This window comes from Hemicordylus capensis, chromosome 1 (genome assembly GCF_027244095.1).
Source record: "Hemicordylus capensis ecotype Gifberg chromosome 1, rHemCap1.1.pri, whole genome shotgun sequence".
Classification (NCBI taxonomy): Eukaryota; Metazoa; Chordata; class Lepidosauria; order Squamata; family Cordylidae; genus Hemicordylus; species Hemicordylus capensis.
The window spans coordinates 429,504,884-429,525,120 of NC_069657.1; the positions used below are offsets into that span (position 1 = coordinate 429,504,884).

General features: G+C 44.3%; 1 protein-coding gene across 3 annotated transcripts in view; it reads left to right on the plus strand.

Annotated features, from left to right (window-relative positions):
- EPAS1 (endothelial PAS domain protein 1) overlaps positions 1–20,237 on the plus strand; it is a 177,249-nt gene that overhangs the window by 73,393 nt on the left and 83,619 nt on the right. For all 3 annotated transcript variants that reach the window (XM_053312156.1, XM_053312148.1, XM_053312171.1), the window contains exon 2: positions 19,320–19,510. In XM_053312156.1, the coding sequence (XP_053168131.1) occupies positions 19,320–19,510 (191 nt within the window). The remainder of the gene's footprint in view (positions 1–19,319; positions 19,511–20,237) is intronic.

Genomic DNA, 20,237 nt, shown 5'->3' on the forward strand with positions numbered 1-20,237 from the left:
AGAACACTGCTTAGCATGCCGAATTTCCAGCTTCAGTCTCTGGCATCTCCAGGTAGGGCTGAGAAAAATTCCCGCCCAAAGCCCTGTAGAATCACTGCCAGAGTATTTATTGTTAATATAATTATTGTTGTTGTTAAATTTCTATACTGCCTTTCATTAAAACAATCTCAAGGTGGTTCACACAAAAGTTAAAAACAAACCTACAAAAATTGCACAACTAAGATATTGACTAGAATATAAAAATACAGATCTGATTAAAAAACAACCACAATAAAAGTTACAAAGCAGCAGCAATAGAAACAATCATATAAAAGCCTGGGTAAAAAGCCAATATTTCACATGCTTTCTAAAAACTGATGGAGACTGGATGACCACTGGGAGGGCATTGCAGAGTCTGGGAGCAACAACTGAGAAGGCCCTGTCCCGTGTGCATGACAGCCAACCCTCCCTCATTATCAGCACCCGGAGCAGAGTAGACCATACTGAGCTAGATGGACCAATCATCTGACTCAGTAGACGATAACTTCCTATGTTAACTCCATCCATTCTCCCAACATCTTCCAAAGATCCCTACAGGATTAGTGGTTTTCCCATCACTCATACCTTGTCTGTCTTCATGATGTGCATTTTGCATGTTAGTGATAATTGTATTGCAATATAGGATCCAGCAGTCAAGAAATATGCCACAGACTAGCACTTGGGAGGGTTGCAATGAAGGCCTTGGAAAGGATATTTCAATGCTGTGACGTGTCTATACCTACAAAGATTAGAATCGTTCGGACAATAGTTTTTCCCATTACACTCTATGGATGCGAAAGCTGGACTTCGAAGAAGCAAGTTAGAAAATGTATTGACGATTTTGAACTTTGGTGCTGGAGAAGACTTTTGAGGATACCATGGATAGCCAGGAAAACAAACAAATGAATCATAGAACAGATCAATCCAGAATTTTCATTCGATGCACAAATGACCATGCTCAAACTATCATACTTCGAACACATTATGCGAAAACCCAGCTCCCTTGAGAAGTCCATAATGCTGGGAAAAGTGGAAGGAAAGAGAAGAAGAGGACGACCAGCATCAAGGTGGATAGACTTGATTACGAGAGCAATGTATGCATCACTGAGAGATATAAAAGGCCAAGTTGAAGACAGATCATCCTGGAGAGAATCTATCTATGTGGCCACTAAGAGTTGACACTGACTTGATGGCATTTAACCTATCTATCTATCTATCTATCTATCTATCTATCTATCTATCTATCTATCTATCTATCTATCTATCTAGCACCTGGAGAATAAAAACATTATCACGTACTTTTTAAAGGCAAGAAGGGGTGTACAGAGACATATTTGGAGGCAGGTGCATGCTGTGGGACCTGTCACTGTAGAGTCAGAATTGCCTGCCAGCTTATTTAGTGGAATCCCAAATAACAGGTCATTTCTGAGCATGAATAGCTCCAGGGTGAAGTTACAAGAGGAGACCTGGATTTCATCCATACCCTGTACCAAGCCTCTATACCTTGACACACTCTAAGTCAAATACAGCCTATGCCAGCCTACCAGAGTAACTTGAAATGGTAGCTTGAAATTGTTTTGCTGCCTGCCTGGGATTGCAAAAACAGGGAGGTTGTCCATCTACAGACCACTACACATTTCTGAGGCGGGGAGGGGGGATGTTCAGCTTGGTGGATTATAAGTTCTACAGGCCTTAGTTTATGCCATCGGGTCTCTTCAAAATTTAAATCTACAATATTCTGTCACTTTACAAGCAGGAGAAATTACTGGTAATGGTCAGAAGTGGACCTCGGTCCTATTCAGACATTATGTTGTATCTGCACTCAGGTGTCTGTATATTTGTATGTGCAGGATGCAGATGGGAAGTGTGTTACTGTTGATTTAACATAATGTGCATAGGGATCTGTATGTGCATACACTGTACTCGGAAGCCCAATTCACACATTATGTTCAACACAGGTTGAATCTGTGTACAATGTACACACGTACAGATCTGTACATAACATTCACATGTTATGTTGAATGCAGGTACAACAGTACACTTCCTATCTGTACCCTGTGTTTGAAAAGGCTTGTGCCCAGGTTCACTTTTAAAGTGAATACACGTATGCATTATTACACAAAAACATGTACACGTGTTCAGACATCTGTATGTATGTACAACATAACATCTGAATAAGGCTAGATCATACATGCATTGAATGTGATATGTTCTTATTTCAAAGGGTGTGCCCAATGTTTTGTGCTCTCTCTCCTGCCCCCTTCTTTCTCTTCCTTCCTTCCTTCCTTCCTTCCTTCCTTTGCTTTCCCTGCTAATCAGAATGCCATGGAGTTGTTGGTGGTTTTTTCTTAGTCAAGGGAACCCAAATGTATTCTTGGAGATAAAGAGTGCCTGTCAAAACAACCAGAGAAGAGGGTGACAGAAATCTAGTTGTCAACATACAGTAGCAACTGTACTCTAGCTTCTAATAATAAACAGGCAGAAGTTATGTGTAAGCTGATTATTAAAGGACAAATTTAAACCTCGCCTCAGAAACATACAGGAGAGGAAAGCTTTGGGGGAGTCAAGAGGTGGGCTAGAGTTTTGCAGACATAACCATAGTGCTAACACAGAAATAGGTATAATGGTACATTTTAGGGTGGGGAAAATAATAGTGAAAGAGGGGTGTGTGTGTGTGTATGAGAGAGAGAGAGAGATTCTGACTCTCTGGCTATAGTTACATAAAATGGGGAATTATTCATTGGGATGGCTAAAGATAAATTGAACAGAAAATCTTAATAGTTGCTTCAATGAAAGTAGAATAGTCTTGCAGAATTGCAGGTGAAGTCTAGGTTGAAACTGGGATGAAAGCCAGGGGAGGACTCCACATTCAAATCATGCCCAGAAATGAGAGGTGGAAGTTTAATTGCATGCCCGCAGCATCAGCAAGACTGAAATAAGAATGAAGGAGTAAATGGTATTGAGCATATCAATAGGCTTAAACAACAGGGCCAGATGCAACATAGAGTTAAATGTGTTTAAGCACAGTAGCTTAATTAGATGTAGTGCTCCTCAGTTTTGTGCTGAATTGTGGTTTGAGTCTAGCTGACAAGCTCTTATATTATTCATCCACACAGTCCAAAACTATGTTCTACCCAGGTTTAGGTGCTGTGTGTGCTCCCAGTTTTCAGTTGTGTGGAAACAAGGGAGCCATTGTACCTTTTTGTACCTGTTCTTGCCTGACATCTCCAAGGTGCAGCGATGTTCAGTGGTGATGGGAGGTGGACAGGGAGATAGGAGCCAACCACCATTAGGCAAGGAGAGCTGGTCTTGTGGTAGTAAGCATGAATTGTGCCCTTTACTAAGCAGGGTCCACCTTGGTTTGCATTTGAATGTGATACTACATGTGAGCATTGTAAGACATTCCTCTTAGGGGATTGGGCTGCTCTGGGAAGAACATCTGTATGCTTGCATGAAGAAGGTTCCAAGTTCCCTCCCTGGCATTTCCAAGGTAGGGCTGAGAGAGACTCCTGCCTGTCACCTTGGAGAAGCCGCTGCCAGTCTGTGTAGACAATACTGAACAAAATGGACCAGTGGTCTGACTTGATATATGGCAGCTTCCTATGTATGTTCCTCTGCTGCAACCAAAGCTGAGGGTGGGCACAGCAGTGGTGCTTCTTTGGCAGTTAGTCTCAAGTTTCTCTCAGGAACACTCTTCCTTTTCTTCTGAGGAACACACTTCAATGCCACTCTCTAGGCAGGGAGGCAGAGCCCAGGAGGGATACCCTGAGCTCAGATCTGTTTAAGAGTTCATTTTACTTCTGACTGCTGTTGGGTCAACTTGTTCTGTGGAGCTGTCTTGCTTTCCTGATGTTTTGGCCACAAATGGGACAGGACAGCTGGGGTAGGGGGCAGAGCCCAGACCAGAACAAATAGCAATAGAATAGATAAGTATTCTGCTGCAGGATCAAAATATGAATGAGAGAATAGAGAATAGGTGCAAGGCAATCTTCTGCCTTTACTTTAGAAAAAATAATATCCTAACGTATGCACCAGTGCTTAGTTTCTGAAACAAAAGTTTCTGGGAGCTTAATGGTTTTAATGATGTTTTAAAATATTGTTTTTAAAAATTTAAATTGTTGTAATGTTTTAAACTTCTTGTTTTTGTTTTAACTAATGTTTTACTTTTTCTGTTTATATTTTGTTGTAAACTGCCCAGAGACCTAAGTTTTGGGCGGTATACCAATATGACAGATAGATAGATAGATAGATATCACTCTCTGATATGCAACCTCTCCCTTTTTTGCATCAAACATCTCATTATGATGGGATCATACCATTATGAGATATGCTATGGGGTGTGTGTGTGTGTGTGAGAGAGAGAGAGAGAGAGAGAGAGAGAGAGAGAGAGAGAGAGAGAATCCTTCCCTCCCACCCCCCACCCCTGAGGTTGCAATGCAAATTTCTGCTTAAACAGTCAAGCATGGAATCGCTAATTGCGTGCTTTTTGTAATGTGCAGTTTGACCTTTTTAATCCCTGCCTCCACATTCTTCAGCAGGCTTGCATAATCTTTTCCCTGTGGAATTTCACAGGCTCTTCATCTAGGCAGTAAGGATTTCGCATGATTTCCACAGCTCCACCTGCTGACCAGCTCTTGCTTTCTAAGGAATAACCCACCCTTCCCCATTTGCCAGAAAGGGATGTGCAAGAACCGGTTTGGCAGTCCTTTTCCGGTTTGGAGGTGTGCTGTTGAGTTGGTGTCGTGAAAAGGGGTGGGTTATTCATGGAAAGCAAGAGCTAGCTGGCAGGCAGTGCTGTGGGAATCAAATGAGGTCCCTGCTGGCTGTATGAACATCCTGCTAGATTCTGAAGGGAAAGAAGGCTGGGGGTGGGGGTGTATGGAAGTGTGTGGAGAGTGAGTAAGCTCTCACTTCCAACTTGTGCACAAGCTCTTCAAGTTGCAGTTTTTTGCCCTGCGAACCAGGACTGGAAACCAGGCTGTGAATGGGGAGGGGAATCTGTGTTTCTCCCTCTACCCCCAACATGAGTGGAAGACGCTTCCGCTCATGCAGTGGGTTCTTGACGATTAAGCCAATTTTCTTTAGAAGTTTCAGAACATGGTGGCCTTGAACTGTTTGCCTGTGCAGCAACAGACTGCCGCATTTAGGTCGTTCCAATCAGTTCATCTTTGATGGCACAGATAATCTGTTTGGGAGAAGAGCTGGGAATGTGACTAAATCTAGCCCCTTCGTCCCAGTCTGAGCAGCATAAGCAGTGCTGTTGCTGATTTGACTGAGACTACGTGCAATTTGCAACATCGCCTTTTGTGTGTGTGCCGTGGTTGGTTGGTTGGTTTTTAGAGTGGCAAGTTCAGTTACTGAATCCTGTTGTAAGAACTGTTTCACTGTAGCGCTCTCACCAAAATTGCCAGTGTGGGATAGCAGCGTACCTCCTTGTCGCCCTCGCCAGTGACTTTGGTAAGAGCGCCAGCGGGGGAAACGTGTGTGTGTGTGCGTGTGGCGGGGTAAGGACACCCTCCCTGCTCCTTAATGGTAACCCCCCTCCCCTGAAAGGGCCAAATTCTGGACCTCCAGACCTTTTTGGCAGTCCGTAAAAGAACCACCAAACCGGTTCGTGCACACCCCTACTAGGCAAAGTGCAACACTACACAGTGAGAATGGTCATCTCCACATGATGCTGGGGGCTGTACAGTTTTTAGAGTATTCAGCACTTCACGCAGGCCCAACTAACAATTGGTCAGAGAGCCCACCCTTAGGGTTGATGGGGGCTACCATTCCCAATGAAGAACAGCAGTCTATGCATATGTACTCAGATCAAACAAGTACTGGGTGCCCCTTTTTGCCTATTTTCCCATTGTTAAATAAGTAGCTATGCTGCAGGATATATTTAAAACTTATCTAAAGTATTTGAGAATGAAGGTCGCACCAAGGTTGTCCTTTGGTTTTGGTGCAGCATCCTTAAAAGTGATCAAAGGTCAAGTGCTAACTTGTATGAATGGGGGCTGAGGCCCATTGTTCTACTAAAGGTTGGAGGGGCATTACATAGAAGAGTTTCTGGCTTCCTGCACTCAGAGGGTAAATACTGAAGCTGTGTCAACAGCTGGAGAGGGGAGAATGTGTTGCTGCCAAGAATAGAGAGAAGAGGATCTTGACGGTAATGAAGAGCCCTTGAAGGCATTACCAGGAATGGTTGGCACCACCAAGATGTTGGCGGTAATCGGAATTGAGTGGGCCCAGTTAAGAGGCAGCTTAAGTTCTGTGGGAGCTGACATTGTAGGGCTCTCAATACTTGCAATGTTCTTGCCATCCTTTGGCAAGCAAGACTGGGGTGATTGATAGATCTAGAGGTTAATCCCCATTTAGGTATATGGAGGGCTCCCTGGTAATCAGGTTATCCACCCTGTCACATCTTGATCTCTTTGTGGAGTACAGGAGCTGAACACTTGACTTGGAATTTCCTGTTATGGTGTTGGAGTGGTGCTGCAAGTGGGCAGAGACATTTTCTCCTCTCTTTCATAATAACTGGAGCTCGGGGGCCATCCCATGAAATTAATTCATAGGAGATTCAGGACAGACCAAAAGTACTCCTTCACGGAATGCATAATTACTTTACAGAATTTGTCACCACAAGATGTAATGATGGTCAATAGCGTAGATCTCTAAATGGGAGATCAACAGATTCATGAAGGAACAGCTGATTAGTCCTGTTGGCTTAGAGGAAGCTTGATGCTCAGAGACAGTATACCTGTGAGTGCTGGTTGTAGGAGCGGACAGCAGCATAGAAAGGCTACTTCCTTTAAGCTCCCCTTGTGGACATCTGTCTGATTAATGTGGAATGTTTAATTATTGAGAAACCTCAATTTTCTCGACCCTAACATTCTGAATTTTGGATTTTCCAGACAGCATTTGCAAAACCGGAAGTCCAGACATTTTGCTTCCTAATTTTACATGACCCTAATTTTACATGACCTTTTACATGACCCCCACCGCACCTTAAGATCATCTGAGGAGGTCCGTCTCCAGTTGCCACCAGTTCGTCTGGTGGCGACGCAGAGGCGGGCCTTCTCTGTAGCTGCTCCTGGGCTGTGGAATGCACTCCCAGCAGAAATTCGTAATTCGAGATCATTGCCGTCCTTCAGGAGAGCCCTTAAATCCTACCTATTTGGCCCGGCCTTCCAGGGTTTTAAATGATTAACTGTTTTAAATTGTTGCCCTGATTTTCAGGGCTTTTAGCTGCTTTATTGGTTTTATTATGTTTTAATAGTTTTTAATTGTTAATTTGTTTTAATTGTTTTTATCATGCTGTGAACCGCCCTGAGCCATTTTGGAAGGGCGGTATATAAATCTAATTAATTAATTAATTAATTAATTCTGCTCTTGATTGCTATCCCAGGCATATGTTGTGCAACCTTGTGCAGAAAATATACTTCCTGTGTCCCAAAGAGTTGAGGTGTGTGGTAGTGGTTCTTTTTTTGTCCATTTCCTTCTGTGTCCCAAATGCTGCATATTTTGTGACCATGTGCACCTTGACTTTCCAGACAGTCACCTAATCCAGACTGACCTTCTCTCCAACTAGTCTGGAAAATCTAGGTTTCTCTGTAAATGGACCTTTGGTCTGATCCAGTAAGCCCCTTATGTTCTTCCTAACTCCAGGTTTCCATGTAGCTGTTCTGATCTGCCACAGACAATGCTGCTCTCACCTCTTCTCAAGTGCAGTAGAATTTTTAGACGGTATTTTGGCATGAACTTTCACTTAGTACAGCCTTCTTAACCAAACTCATAGATTGAACACCGGAGACTTTCCCCCACCCCACACTTGATTCATCCTGCTGTGACCCTCCGCCTACTACTTCTTCAGAAATAGACTCTTCCTTGCAAAAGCTCATTCCACACTAAGCTGGTTAGGGCCTAAGTTGTTGCACTGCATTGTGAGTTTTGTTTTGAGATTTGCACAAGATCCACAGCAGGAACTCAAACTGGCTCTGCATGGCAAGGAACCGGTTTGTTGGGCTGCAGTGAACTTTTGTACTGGGCCCCACAGTTCTTAAGGCTGCCCCAAAGAAAGAAAAACTGGATTAACAGGGAGAGAATTCTTTCAAACAGGCACCTAGGTTTTCACTTACTCTGCATCAAAACAAACATTTCCCTTGGAAATGTTCGTTTTCTTCCACATATTTTCAGGGTAAAGAGATAGGGTTCATCCTAAGAGTCAAATTAGATTTTATGGATTTTCGGCAATATCTAGAAGTTACAGGGGTGGGCTTTAGGTAGCTAGGGCTACTGATGGTTCCTAGGATTAAACTCTCCAGGCTTTTGAACTTGCCTCTCCTTTCCGTTCCAGTCAATACTTCCGATTTGACTGGCTGGCTAAAGATTTTGACTGGCTGGCCTTTTAAACTCTCTCTCTTCGAGTGCTCGGGGTAGCTTTTATTATCTCTCCCATTCATGTGTCTTAAGATTCTTGTATATTTCAAGTTTCTTATATATACATGACTTCTGTATACTGAAAATCTCCAGAATACAGAACAAAATAAAATCAGATATAATAAGGGTATCTTAAGGAATGCCTGTTTCCACACAAATCTGACTTCCCCATAAGAGCCTGCCTGCATGTGTCACCCACCTCCTTCTGAGTTATGTTTGGTGGTGACATGGCAGGTGTCCGCCATGGTTCCCCTGGTATGAGATTCCCTCCCTCCAAAATAAGACTGGCACCCTTCCTCCAGAGCTTCAGGCAAAGTTGTTTGGCTTGGCTTTCCCACCCTTTGGCTGACTTACATGGTATGTTTATGTTGTGTCTCCATGAATAGTTTTACAGCTTTGGCTGATTTTAGTCTCCTTTTGGATTGTGTATTGTTTTAGAATAGATTTTTGGTCTCCTTAAAAGACAGAATATAGATATTTCGCATACAGTACATACACTAAGAGCCACCTAATGGCACAGCAGGGAAGTAACTTGCCTAGGGAGCAAGAGGTTGGTTCAAATCCCCACTGGTATGTTTCCCAGACTATGGGAAGCACCTCTGTCAGGCAGCAGTGATACAGGAAGATGCTAAAAGGCATCATCTCAGGCTGCGCAGGAGGAAGCAATGGTAAACCCCTCCTGTTTTCTACCAGAGACAACCACAAGGCTCTGTGGTTGCCAGGAGTCGACACCAACTCAACAGCACAGCATTACCTTTACCTTTACATACACTATTACTTAAAAATCAAAATGCACAAACTGCAAGTGAGATAAAACAGACTCTCTGATGGCAGAGCGGTATAAATGTTTATGAAGAAATGCAGTCAGTGGTTAAAGTTAACTACACAGCTGGTGCAGCAGAGTGACAAGAGGCTGGACTGCTAAAGAGGCTGAACAGCTTCGGCTGATATGCCAGCTACGTCCCTTTCTTGAGATGAACAACCTCAAAATGGTGGTACATATCCTGGTAACCTCTAGGCTGGACTACTGCAATACGCTCTATGTGGGGCTGCCTTTGTATGTAGTCCGGAAACTGCAGTTGGTCCAGAATGCTGCAGCGAAGTTGGTTTCTGGATCATCTCGGAGAGACCATATCACTCCTGTGTTGAAAGTACTACACTGGCTGCCAATACGTTGCTGGTTTTTCTGGACAACACGAAGGGACCACATACACTGATTTTAAAAAGAACTGCACTGGCTGCTGAAACATTTTTGAGTGAAATATAAAGTGTTGGTTATCCTATATAATAAAAGGCTAAGTGAGTGGCCGTGGCTTTGGAACATTGGGGATCTGCGTCCCTGCCTCCCTGGGCTGTTCTGGGCCTGCGCGAAGCGCAGGCCCAGAAGAGCCCAAGGGACACAGGACCTCAGACACCAGTGTCCCACAGCCACGGGTGGCCATTGAGCCCAAGGGACACAGGACCGCAGACACCACTGTCCCACAGCCACGGGCGGCCATTAGCCGGTGTGTGGCGGCGGGGGAAAGTGGCCGAGGCACAGCGAGAGGAGGCCGAGGCAACCAGAAGCGGCCGCCCTGAAAAAGGCGAGGGCAATGGCGGCGGGGGAAGACCGAGACGGGGGACAGGGAAGCTGGGCGAGGTGGCGGCGAAGCCGCCAACGAGGCCCCCGCCCGCTCACAGCCATCGCCCCCGCCTGCTCACCCGCCCTCCCAGCTGCCCAAAATGAAGCTGGGCGAGGTGGCGGCAAAGCCGCCAACGAGGCCCCTGCCCGCTCACAGCCGCCGCCGCCGCCTGCTCACCCGCCCTCCCAGCTGCCCAAAATCACCTTCCCCACTCCCCCCCCCAAAAGATTAAGGGCCAAAATGGCCCATGAGAAGGTCGCCACCCCCGCCTATCGCCCTCCCAGCTGCCAAAGACCACCTTACCCGCTCCAGCCCGAGGGAAAAGAGAGGAGCTCACGAGCAGAGCTCCTCTCTGTGCTAAGTCACTGCTCAAACTGCCGCTATGGACGCAAAGGACGCCTATTGCGTCCATTGCGACAGTATGGGCAGCAGCTTAACACAGAGAGTAGCTCTGTTCCCGAGTTCCTCTCTTCTCCTTCGGGCTGGAGCGGGTAAGGTGGGCTCCGGCAGCTGGGTGCGCGGGAGGGTGATAGGCGGGGGCGGCCACCTTCTCATGGGCCATTTTGGCCGTTATTCATCCACACACACACACCCAAAAAGTAAAAGCAAAATAAGGAAGAACAAAAACAGAGACAACAACAAAAACAAAAAAACAAAAAGAGAGAGGGGACAAGGGGGGAAAAAAGAGACAGAAAGAGAGAGAGAGAGAGAGACAGAAAAGACGGGATAGAAAGCTAGCGCCCGTTATCATAACGGGCTTAAAAATACTAGTTATCTATAAAGCCCTTAATGGCTTGGGCCCAGGGTTTTTAAGTGAGGGTCTTCTTTGTCATGAACTCTGCCGCCTGTTACGATCTTCTGGAGATGTCCAGTTACGGTTGCCACCGGCACATCTGGTGGTGACTTGGAACCGGGCTTACTCTGTAGCTGCCCCGGGGCTTTGGAATCTGTTCCCCATGGAAATAAGAGCATCTCCTTCTCTGCTTGTTTTCAGGAAGACCCTAAAGACTCACCTGTTCTCGCAGGCTTTTAATTAGAATTAATTTTAATGATTTTTAATAACTGTTTTATGCTATTGTTTTTATTGTGTTTTGTGGAATTTAATCTGTGACTTTTTATATTATGTTAAATTTTGTACACTGCCTAGAAATGTACATATCAGGCAGTATAAAAATATGATAAATAATAAATACTCCAGAGCAGTTTGCTGGCAATAGCAATAATCCATCATTTCAAAGCATAAATTTCCAGCTCCAAATGTTCCATTGGAGAGTAAAAGGTTTTGGCTTAAATTTGCCAAGTTTGTATCAAGTTGTCTTAGGGTTTTCTTAGAGTTGGTTTTCACAAATTTTGTTTTTTGACCCAGTTTGGGTTGGTGCTCAGCTCACTACTGCTTGTGTGGCTGTTTTGAAAAATGCACACCGTGCCCATCATATCTGCTTCCTGTGAATAGGATGCCTGTCTACAACTCCCTTCATCTCCAGTTGCAATGGCCGTTGCAGATGGGATGATGGGTGTTGTATTCTACAATTGAGGAGCCTTGGCTTGGCCAACTTGGTGCTATACTATACTAAGCAGTATGATTATTTAAGGTGCCACAAGATTGTTTGTATACCCCAAATGTTAGGCATGTTGGATTCACGGAGCTGCTTTAGTAGCTAAGGGAATTGCTTCACAGAACTGGAAGCCTCATGTACTAATCAGGAGGTTGATGCTTCATCTCACTGCTAAAGAAATCTAGTAATAGTATGATCAACCGGTCACTTCATGGACATTTTATTGACGTGTAGTATTCCCTCTTGATCTTCAAAATGGAGCATCACTTATCACAAGTGGAAATTCAGTCTCATAAAATGCCCTTCTCTCAGATACTGGCAGAGAACTGCAGATCAGCATAGAGGCTCTTGTGCTGCACTTTGGCCATCATTGTGTTACCCTCTCCTGCAGAGATAACACTCAGTTTTTGGTATGCACTTTTTAGATTATGTAAATAGTTGACTTTATCTGCAGGCAGATCTCAGCAGTGCTGGTTTGGCTTCTGGGTAATGATGTTTTTGCAAACCTGCAGATAAGCTGTGACTGGTGGCTGCAATGAGAGACTGCTTTGAGATTAGGATCTTCAGGCCCTCCAAACAAAGAGGAATGGCAAAAGACCCAGTTTGGTATTGTTCTTATCTCTGTAGCACGGTCTAGGCCCATATTTTATTAGTGAAATCCTAAGTGTAAAAGACATGCAGAAAAGCAATAGCATACTCAGTCAAAGGGTATGCAGATGAATTCTGGCATGTGTTCTTCAAATGGAGATTGAGCAGATCCATGCTTTCGAGGATCATGTGGGCCAAATATGCTGTAACAGGCATTTCTGCCAGCTTTGAAAGAAGAAAAATGCAGTTGCTAGGTGAACTGGGAGAGCTGAAAATGAACAGTTGCCAGAGGAACTGGCCAACAGTCTTTCCTCTAAGGACTTCTTCCCACACTGGCCCTGTTCAGATGATGGTTCAGTTCAGCTGATAGGAGCCCTTTTCCAACGTTGGGCTAATTCACAAGATCCTCAAGAAGGTAGGACAAGCATCCTACCCAAGTTTGGGAGCCGTGCACACTCCCGTTGTGCAATTGTGTGAGGCTCCCGCTGGGTAGGAGGTCTTTTCCACCCAGTGGGAGCCTGAGTACCTTCTAGGTAGGACGGAGCCCTCCTACCCAGTAGGAGCCTTGCACATGATCACTCCCCCCACCTCCTATCTTGCTTTTTACTCCCACACAATTGCAAAACAGGAGTGTGAGCAGCTCCCAATCCGATTTAAATCAAAAAAATCTGATTTAAATCAAAAAAATTGGATTTTTTTGATTTAAATCGGATTTTTTTGATTTAAATCGGATTTTTTTTATTTTTATCCACCCTGCTAGTGATTTAAATCGTGATTTAAATCGTGATTTAAATCAGTTTGATTTAAATCAAATCCACCCTGGTTGGTCCTAAATCCCCTGGCAATCAGTTTCATGGTATGACCCTCTGGTTCTAGCATTCTGAGAGAGGGTGAAAAATGTGTGTCTCTCCACTCCATGCATAATACCACAGACCCCTCTCCTATCTCCCTTTGGTCACCTTTTTTTCTAAACTAAAAAGCCCCAATCGTTGTAACCTTTCCTTGGGTGCTTTGAAAGCATGTTTCATATTGATACACTCATTGGAAACCTGAAGTTGCCTGCACTTGGTGGCAAAGATTTGTTGCTGTTTTAATGTGTGATGTTGCCTTCATACAGTGTGGATCAAAAAGCAAAGCATAAAACTGAGGATCTCAGAGGGTGTGTCAATGCAGCCCTTTGGCCTGGCGTGACCTCTCTTGTTAAAGTTCAGCTTGGCCGCTGAATTCTATAAAAGGGCAGCACTATTCAGGTACAATAGTTGCTCCTAATATTATCCACAGTTGCTAGGGATGTAACTTACTTCGAAAGAGCAGAAACTGCAGATGCACCCACTTCAGTGAGCATGGATGATTTTGGTGCTCTTTTGATTCCATTGTGTATAAAGAAGTGTTTTGTTGTTCTTTTGTGTTTTGCTGTAGCACTCCGATTATGTAAGGCAAATTGTAAATCTCCTTATGTCATACGTCTCCCCCATTTTTTAAAAAATGCTGAAAATATCCTTTTTAAATATTAGCCATCTTAAAAGTTGTCTGTTCAGTTCGGTCAGCAGTTTAGTTTCCATGTGTATAGAAAGCCATGCATATTTTCTGTTATCTTCTGGGAGCACTGAAACATGCTATTCTTGTTCTACAAGTTAACATTTGGAGCTGTGATAGCAAGCCTTGACAGCGGCATTTATAACTGACAGCTTAATTCAATGTACATTTCTGACTTGAAATGTATGTGCGCACACAAACAGAGGTTTGCTCACAACAAAAAGTGGAACACAGAAAGCTCCCCTTTCAGCAAGGCTTCTGCAGGAGCAAGACTTGGTCCAACTTATTTTTATTGTTTAATATGTTTTTAAACTGCTCCATCTAAGTAGCTCGAGGATCTTAACAGTAAATAAATACCCAGATTGCTGGGTATGATCAGCAGCCTAGAGCACCTTCCTTATTAGGCAAGGCTACAGCATCAGGGGATTTTTAGTTTGGAAAAGAGGCGACTGGGGAGGCATGATAGAAGTGTATAAAATTATTCATGGAGTAGAGCGAGTGGACAGAGAGAAATTTTTCTCCCTTCCTCACAGCACTAGAATCAGGGGTCATCCCATGAAACTGAAGGCCAGAAACTGAAGGCCAGAAGCAAGTACTTTTCCACACAGCACATAATTCATCTATGGAATTCTCTGCCACAGGATGTGGTGATGGCCACTAGCTTGGATGGCTTTAAAAGGGCTTAGACAAAGTCATGGAGGTCTGATGCAGTCTGATGCAGAGGCGCCCTTACCTCTGGACTTGGGGGCCGAAGTCCCAGGCATCCACAGCCCCTGGGGGCCCCCATATCCTCTTTAGTCTGTCCCGGGTGGTGTGGTCACCTGGCGGAGCATGATGATGCTTAACTTGTAGGGGACAGGGGCCTCCAAAGGCCTTTAGGTCCAGGCTCCAAAATTACCTAGATGCACCTCAGGTCTGGTGACTATAGGGCACCTCCAGCCTCAGAGACATGATGCCACTAAATACCAGTTGCAGGGGAGCCAATGGCAAGAGAGAGGGCATGTCCTCAGTCTTGCCTGTGGGCTTCTCAGAGGCATCTGGTGGATGAATGTGGAAATGCAGCATGGAATGATGTTCTCTAAAGCAGCTGTTCCTGTATGGCAGATAGATACATGTAAAAGAGGAGTCTGTGCTTGTGAGTTTGTCTCTGTGGTGGCTAGGAGTGGCACCTGAATATGGTTAACAAGATGCACTGAGAGCCACTTAATGACGCAGCGGGGAAGCCTAAGGAGCAAGAGGTTGCTGGTTCGAATCCTCACTGGTATGTTTCCCAGACTATGTCATTGGGAAACACCTATATCAGGCAGCAGCGATATAGGAAGATGCTAAAAGGCATCAACTCATACTGCGCAGAAGATGGCAATGATAAACCCCTCCTATATTCTACCAAAGGCTCTGTGGTCGCCAGGAGTCGACACCGACTCAACGGCACAACTTTACCTTTAGATGCACTGAATGATGAAACTTCAGCATCCCCTTTGTTGACTTTAGGAAATAGGGATGGGAATTGCACAAAATGATGGAGGACGTGATCTAGAGATGAAGCTTTTAAAGAGGTACCTTTAATTTTTTTTATTTTAATTCATTTTACTTGGTATAGGAGCGACTGCCCGGCTTGCCCGTCCCTAAGGCCAGTCCTGTGTAAGAATGAAATGATCCTGGAAAAGGCATTGGGGACTGCTGATTTCTAGTATTTTCCTTTAATAGAATTCAAGTAGCTGATTCTTGAGAAGCATGCATTATTCTAACCACAGTGGCAAGAAAGTCTGAACAATGCAATCCATTTTGAAATAAAGACTTTGTCCATAGGCAGCATTCATTATTGAACTCCTTTGAACAGTTGCGGTTGATTAAACTAGCTTGTCTCATTATCCTCATCAGTATATTTTATTTGCTGAGGCTGTCAACCACGCACAACTTTTTTGTGGCCGGAGTAGTGCTCCAATGCTGCTCTTACACATTGTATATTTAATCATCTCTCTTTTGCGAGAAGGTGAGGAGAAGTGTGTGTTCTCTTTTCTCTCAAATCCTTTCATAGGAACATAGGAAGCTGCCATATACTGAGTCAGGCCATTGGTCCATCTAGCTCAGTATTGTCTTCACAGCCTGGCAGCGGCTTCTCCAAGGTTGCAGGCAGGAATCTCTCTCAGCCCTGTCTTGGAGATGCTGCCAGGGAGGGAACTTGTAACCTTCTGCTCTTCCCAGAGCGGCTCCAGCCACTGAGGGAAATATCTTACAGTGTTCACACTTCTAGTCTCCCATTCATATGCAACCAGGGCAGACCCTGCTTAGCTAAGGGGACAAGTCATGCTTGCTACCACAAGACCATTCTCTCATCCCCAGAATCCTTTACTGCGCATGGTGATTTGGACCTACTTTCAGGCGTTCTTCTCCCTGTGGAAGCTGTACCTGGGTACAGCATCCATGAAGGCGTGCCTGTAAGCCCTCCCCATGCTGATGTGCTCTTTAACCTAGCCCCTGCTTTCCACGATCATGTTGAGGGTTGTAATTTTTATTCCCCCAGTTAATTAGCAGAGCACTAAAGAAGCTACCCACTCCAGTTACAGAGTAGAATGCAGAGTTCAGTTGTTGCAGCTATTTAGAGAAGACACATGGAGATTCTTGTAGAATAAAATACTAAGTAGATTTAATGGTGAAGTACACCTTTGGATAGGAAAGACCTAATCCTTAATCTAGAGAACTACATAATGAATAATCTGCTCTCTAAGAGGAAAGGAAGGGATTCTGACTCCCCACAGGAAATACCTGAAGAGTCATATCAGGAGTCATAGAGTAGAGACAGGTAAAACAGCTAGGGAGACCCTTACTCACTCTTTCTACCCCCAATGCCCCTAGTGGTCATTAGGATAGTTGGTGCAAAAGGTCGATGCACTGGAACTCCCAACAGATTACAGCATTTGTCTGAAGACCCAAGCCCTTTTCGGACATTGTGTGTGTTCTCACGACCATATGGGGGTGGGCTGGAGGGAAGGCACGCTCCTATCTCATGCCAAGCAGGTGATAAGAGCCTCCTTTGGGCTCTGCAGCTTGCACGCCCACATGTATGCTGCTGCAGCGTTCTCCATTGCTGAAATTAGGAGCTGGGACCTCCACATATCCCACAATGCAACGTGCAAGCAGCGGAGAGGCTGCAAGCAGAGCTCCACTCTGCCTGGCACCGCTTTCCACAGAACTCTTCTGTTTTCATCGACAACAACTCATCAATCCTGCATTTCTGCACAGTTTCTCCCGGAGAATGATGTTTGGGGCCTGTTTGCCTGCGTTTCTTGTTCTTATTCACTATTGCTTCCTCTTTGAAGTTAATCTTCCGTCTACCACCCTGCTGCTGCAGGCTTATTTATATCAATAAGGCAAGAATGTATACAGACTAAGGAATCCTAGTGCTCCTGGTGAAGCAGGTAGCTAAGAAATTAAATTCCAATGCGATCTATGTAGCAAGCACCATTTTCAAACATTTCCAACTAGTTTTGTCCATTAAAAATATAAATGAACTCGGAGAGCTCTTCGGCAGAGCTGTTACTCAGTTGCCATGTTGGCTCCACCCCCTTGTCTAGACCAATGGCCCGATTCCATATAAGCCACTTTCATATGCTGAAATAAAAGTTCAGTTGTTAGTGATTTATTGGTGATAGATTTTTCTCACCTGGTATTCATCACTTGATGTTGCCCTCATTAAGTGATGTACATGCATTTGTGGACTCATTCTGATAGATGCAAAAAAGGGGCCCGTGTATAAATCTGATGTAGCATAGCAACTGAGCTATGAATTAGGTAGTCCCTGGTTTGAATCTCACCTTTTCTCACAATATGACTTTATTTATTTATTTTATTATTTATTTATTTATCATGTTTTTATATTGCCTGATATGTATATCTCTAGGCATTGTACAAAATTTAAAATATTTAAAAGTCACAAATTAAAATACATGACAATAAAAACAATAGAATACAATTATTAAAATTAATTCTAATTAAAAGCCTGAGAGAACAGGAGGGTCTTGAGAGTCTTCCTGAAAACAAACAGAGCAGGAGATGCTCTTATTGCAGCAGGAAGCTTATTCCAAAGCCCTGGGGCCGCCACAGAGAAAGCCTGGTCCTGGGTCGCCACCAAACGAGCTGGTGGCAACTGTAACCAGACCTCTCCAGAAGATCGTTAACAGGCGGCAGGGATTACAACAAAGGAGGCACTCTCTCAAATAGCCTGGACCCAAGCCATTTAAGGGCTTTCTAGGTAATAACCAACACTTTGTATTTCACCTGGAAACCTATCAGCAGTCAGTGACATTCTTTTAGAACCGGTGTTATGTGGTCCCTTTGTGTTGTCCCAGAGGCCAATCTGGCTGCTGCATTCTATACCAATTGTAGTTTCCAGACTACATACAAAGGCAGCCCCACTTAGAGCGCATTACAGTAGTCAAGCCTGGAGGCTACCAGCATATGTACCACTATTGTAAGGTCATTCACCTCCAGAAACTGACGTAGCTGACCTATCAACCGAAGCAGATAAAAAGTGTTCCTGGCCATTGCCTCAACCTAAGAAACTACGTACCTCATCTTTTGCAGGGGGAGTGTAACCCCATCCAGAACAGACTGTGTAAACCATCTCTCGGGTCCTGTCCCCACACAGTCAGTACCTCCGTCTTATTTGGATTCAACTTCAGTTTGTTATCCCTCATCCGGCCCATTACTGCCTCCCGGCAGGCATTTAGGGAAAATATGCCATTTCCTGATGAGGCCGGCATGGAGAAGTAAATCTGGTTGTTATCAGAATATTGATAACACCCAGCACCAAACCTCCTGATGATCTCTCCCAGCAGTTTCATGCCAATGTTATAAAGCATTGGAGACAACATGGAGCCTTGTGGAACGCCACACTTCATTTCTCGCTTAGCAGAACAACAGTCTCCAAGCGACACCATCTGGAATCCTCCAGAGAAGTAGGAGTGGAACCACTGTAAAACAGTGCCACCCATTCCCACCTCCCTCAGGCGTTCCAGAAGGATACAATGGTCAGTGGTATTGAAAGCCGCAGAGAGATCCAAAAAGATGAACAGAGTCACACTCCCTCTGTCAATAACCAGTTGGAGATCATCCATCAGGCCGACCAAGGCGGTCTCACCCCATAGCAACCCACTTTAAGCAACCCACTCAGCCTCAGTGCTTCTGTCTGCAAAATGGGAATAATACTACTCACTTGCCTTACTGGGTTGTTGTTACCCCTGCTAACTGAGCAAAGAGGGACTTTTTAAAGTGGTGGCTTTCTTATATTAAACAGGGGAGTGCAACTGTTCCCTCCAGTGACTGTTGCTGGTGTCTATCTTATGTTTCCTTGTTTACTATTTATGTTTCTATGTAAACTGTTTTGAAAACCTTTGTTGAAAAGCAGTATATAAATACATGTAGTAGTATGGATTACAACCTAATACTAAACATAAAATGCTTTGAATGCACAAAATGCTGTAATAGCAATAGGTTGTGCAGGTAAACCTGATCACCATATTTGGCCTTCCAGAGTATGCATTGTTTCTCAAACACCCTTTTCTTTGTCATCTAGGAGCAGTTCCGAAAGGAGGAAGGAGAAGTCAAGGGATGCAGCAAGGTGTAGAAGAAGTAAAGAGACCGAAGTATTCTATGAGCTGGCCCATGAACTTCCTTTGCCTCACAATATTAGTTCCCATCTGGACAAGGCATCTATAATGCGTCTTGCAATCAGTTTCTTACGGACCCACAAACTGTTGTCTTCAGGTAAGCCTTGTAAGCCAAGATGTTTCTGTTTGGTCAGTTGCCCATTGGCTGTCGTATAGGAAGGGGCAACTGGAAGCCCTAGTGTTTGCCCCATGGGCTTGCCATTTGGAGGCACATAACCCTTGATTTTAAAGGATTCTGTTCTTTCCATATTATACACCTCAAGCATTTTCTCCATTCTCTCGAGCTGGCAGTGACCGACCAGGAAAAAGATATTGGGGATTGAGGAGAAGAACTCATTGAAAATGGTGCCCCAGTGTGCAGCAGCTGTAAAGAAGGCTAATTCCATGCTAATTCCATGCTAGAAGAAAGTGATTGAAAATATAACTATAGTAATAGTATAGCAATGCCCTTGTATAAATCTATGGTGTGATTGCGCTTGGAATACTGTGTACAGTTCTGGTCATTGCACCTTAGAAGGCTATAGTAGCTAGAAAAGTTGCAGAAAAGGGCAACCAAAATGATCAGGGGTGTGGAGTGACTCCCCTGTAAGGAAATACTACAATGTTTGGGCCTTTTAAGTTTAGAAAGAAGGCAGGTAAGTGGGGACATGATAGAAGTGTTTAAAATTATGCATGGTGTGAATCAGGTGGATAGGGTTTTTTCTCCCTCTCTCATAATATTCGAACCTGGGGTCATCAGTTGAAGCTAAATGCTGAGAAATTCAGGACAGACAAAAGGAAGCACTTCTTTGCACAATGTATGCTACTGCTTGTGAATATTTATA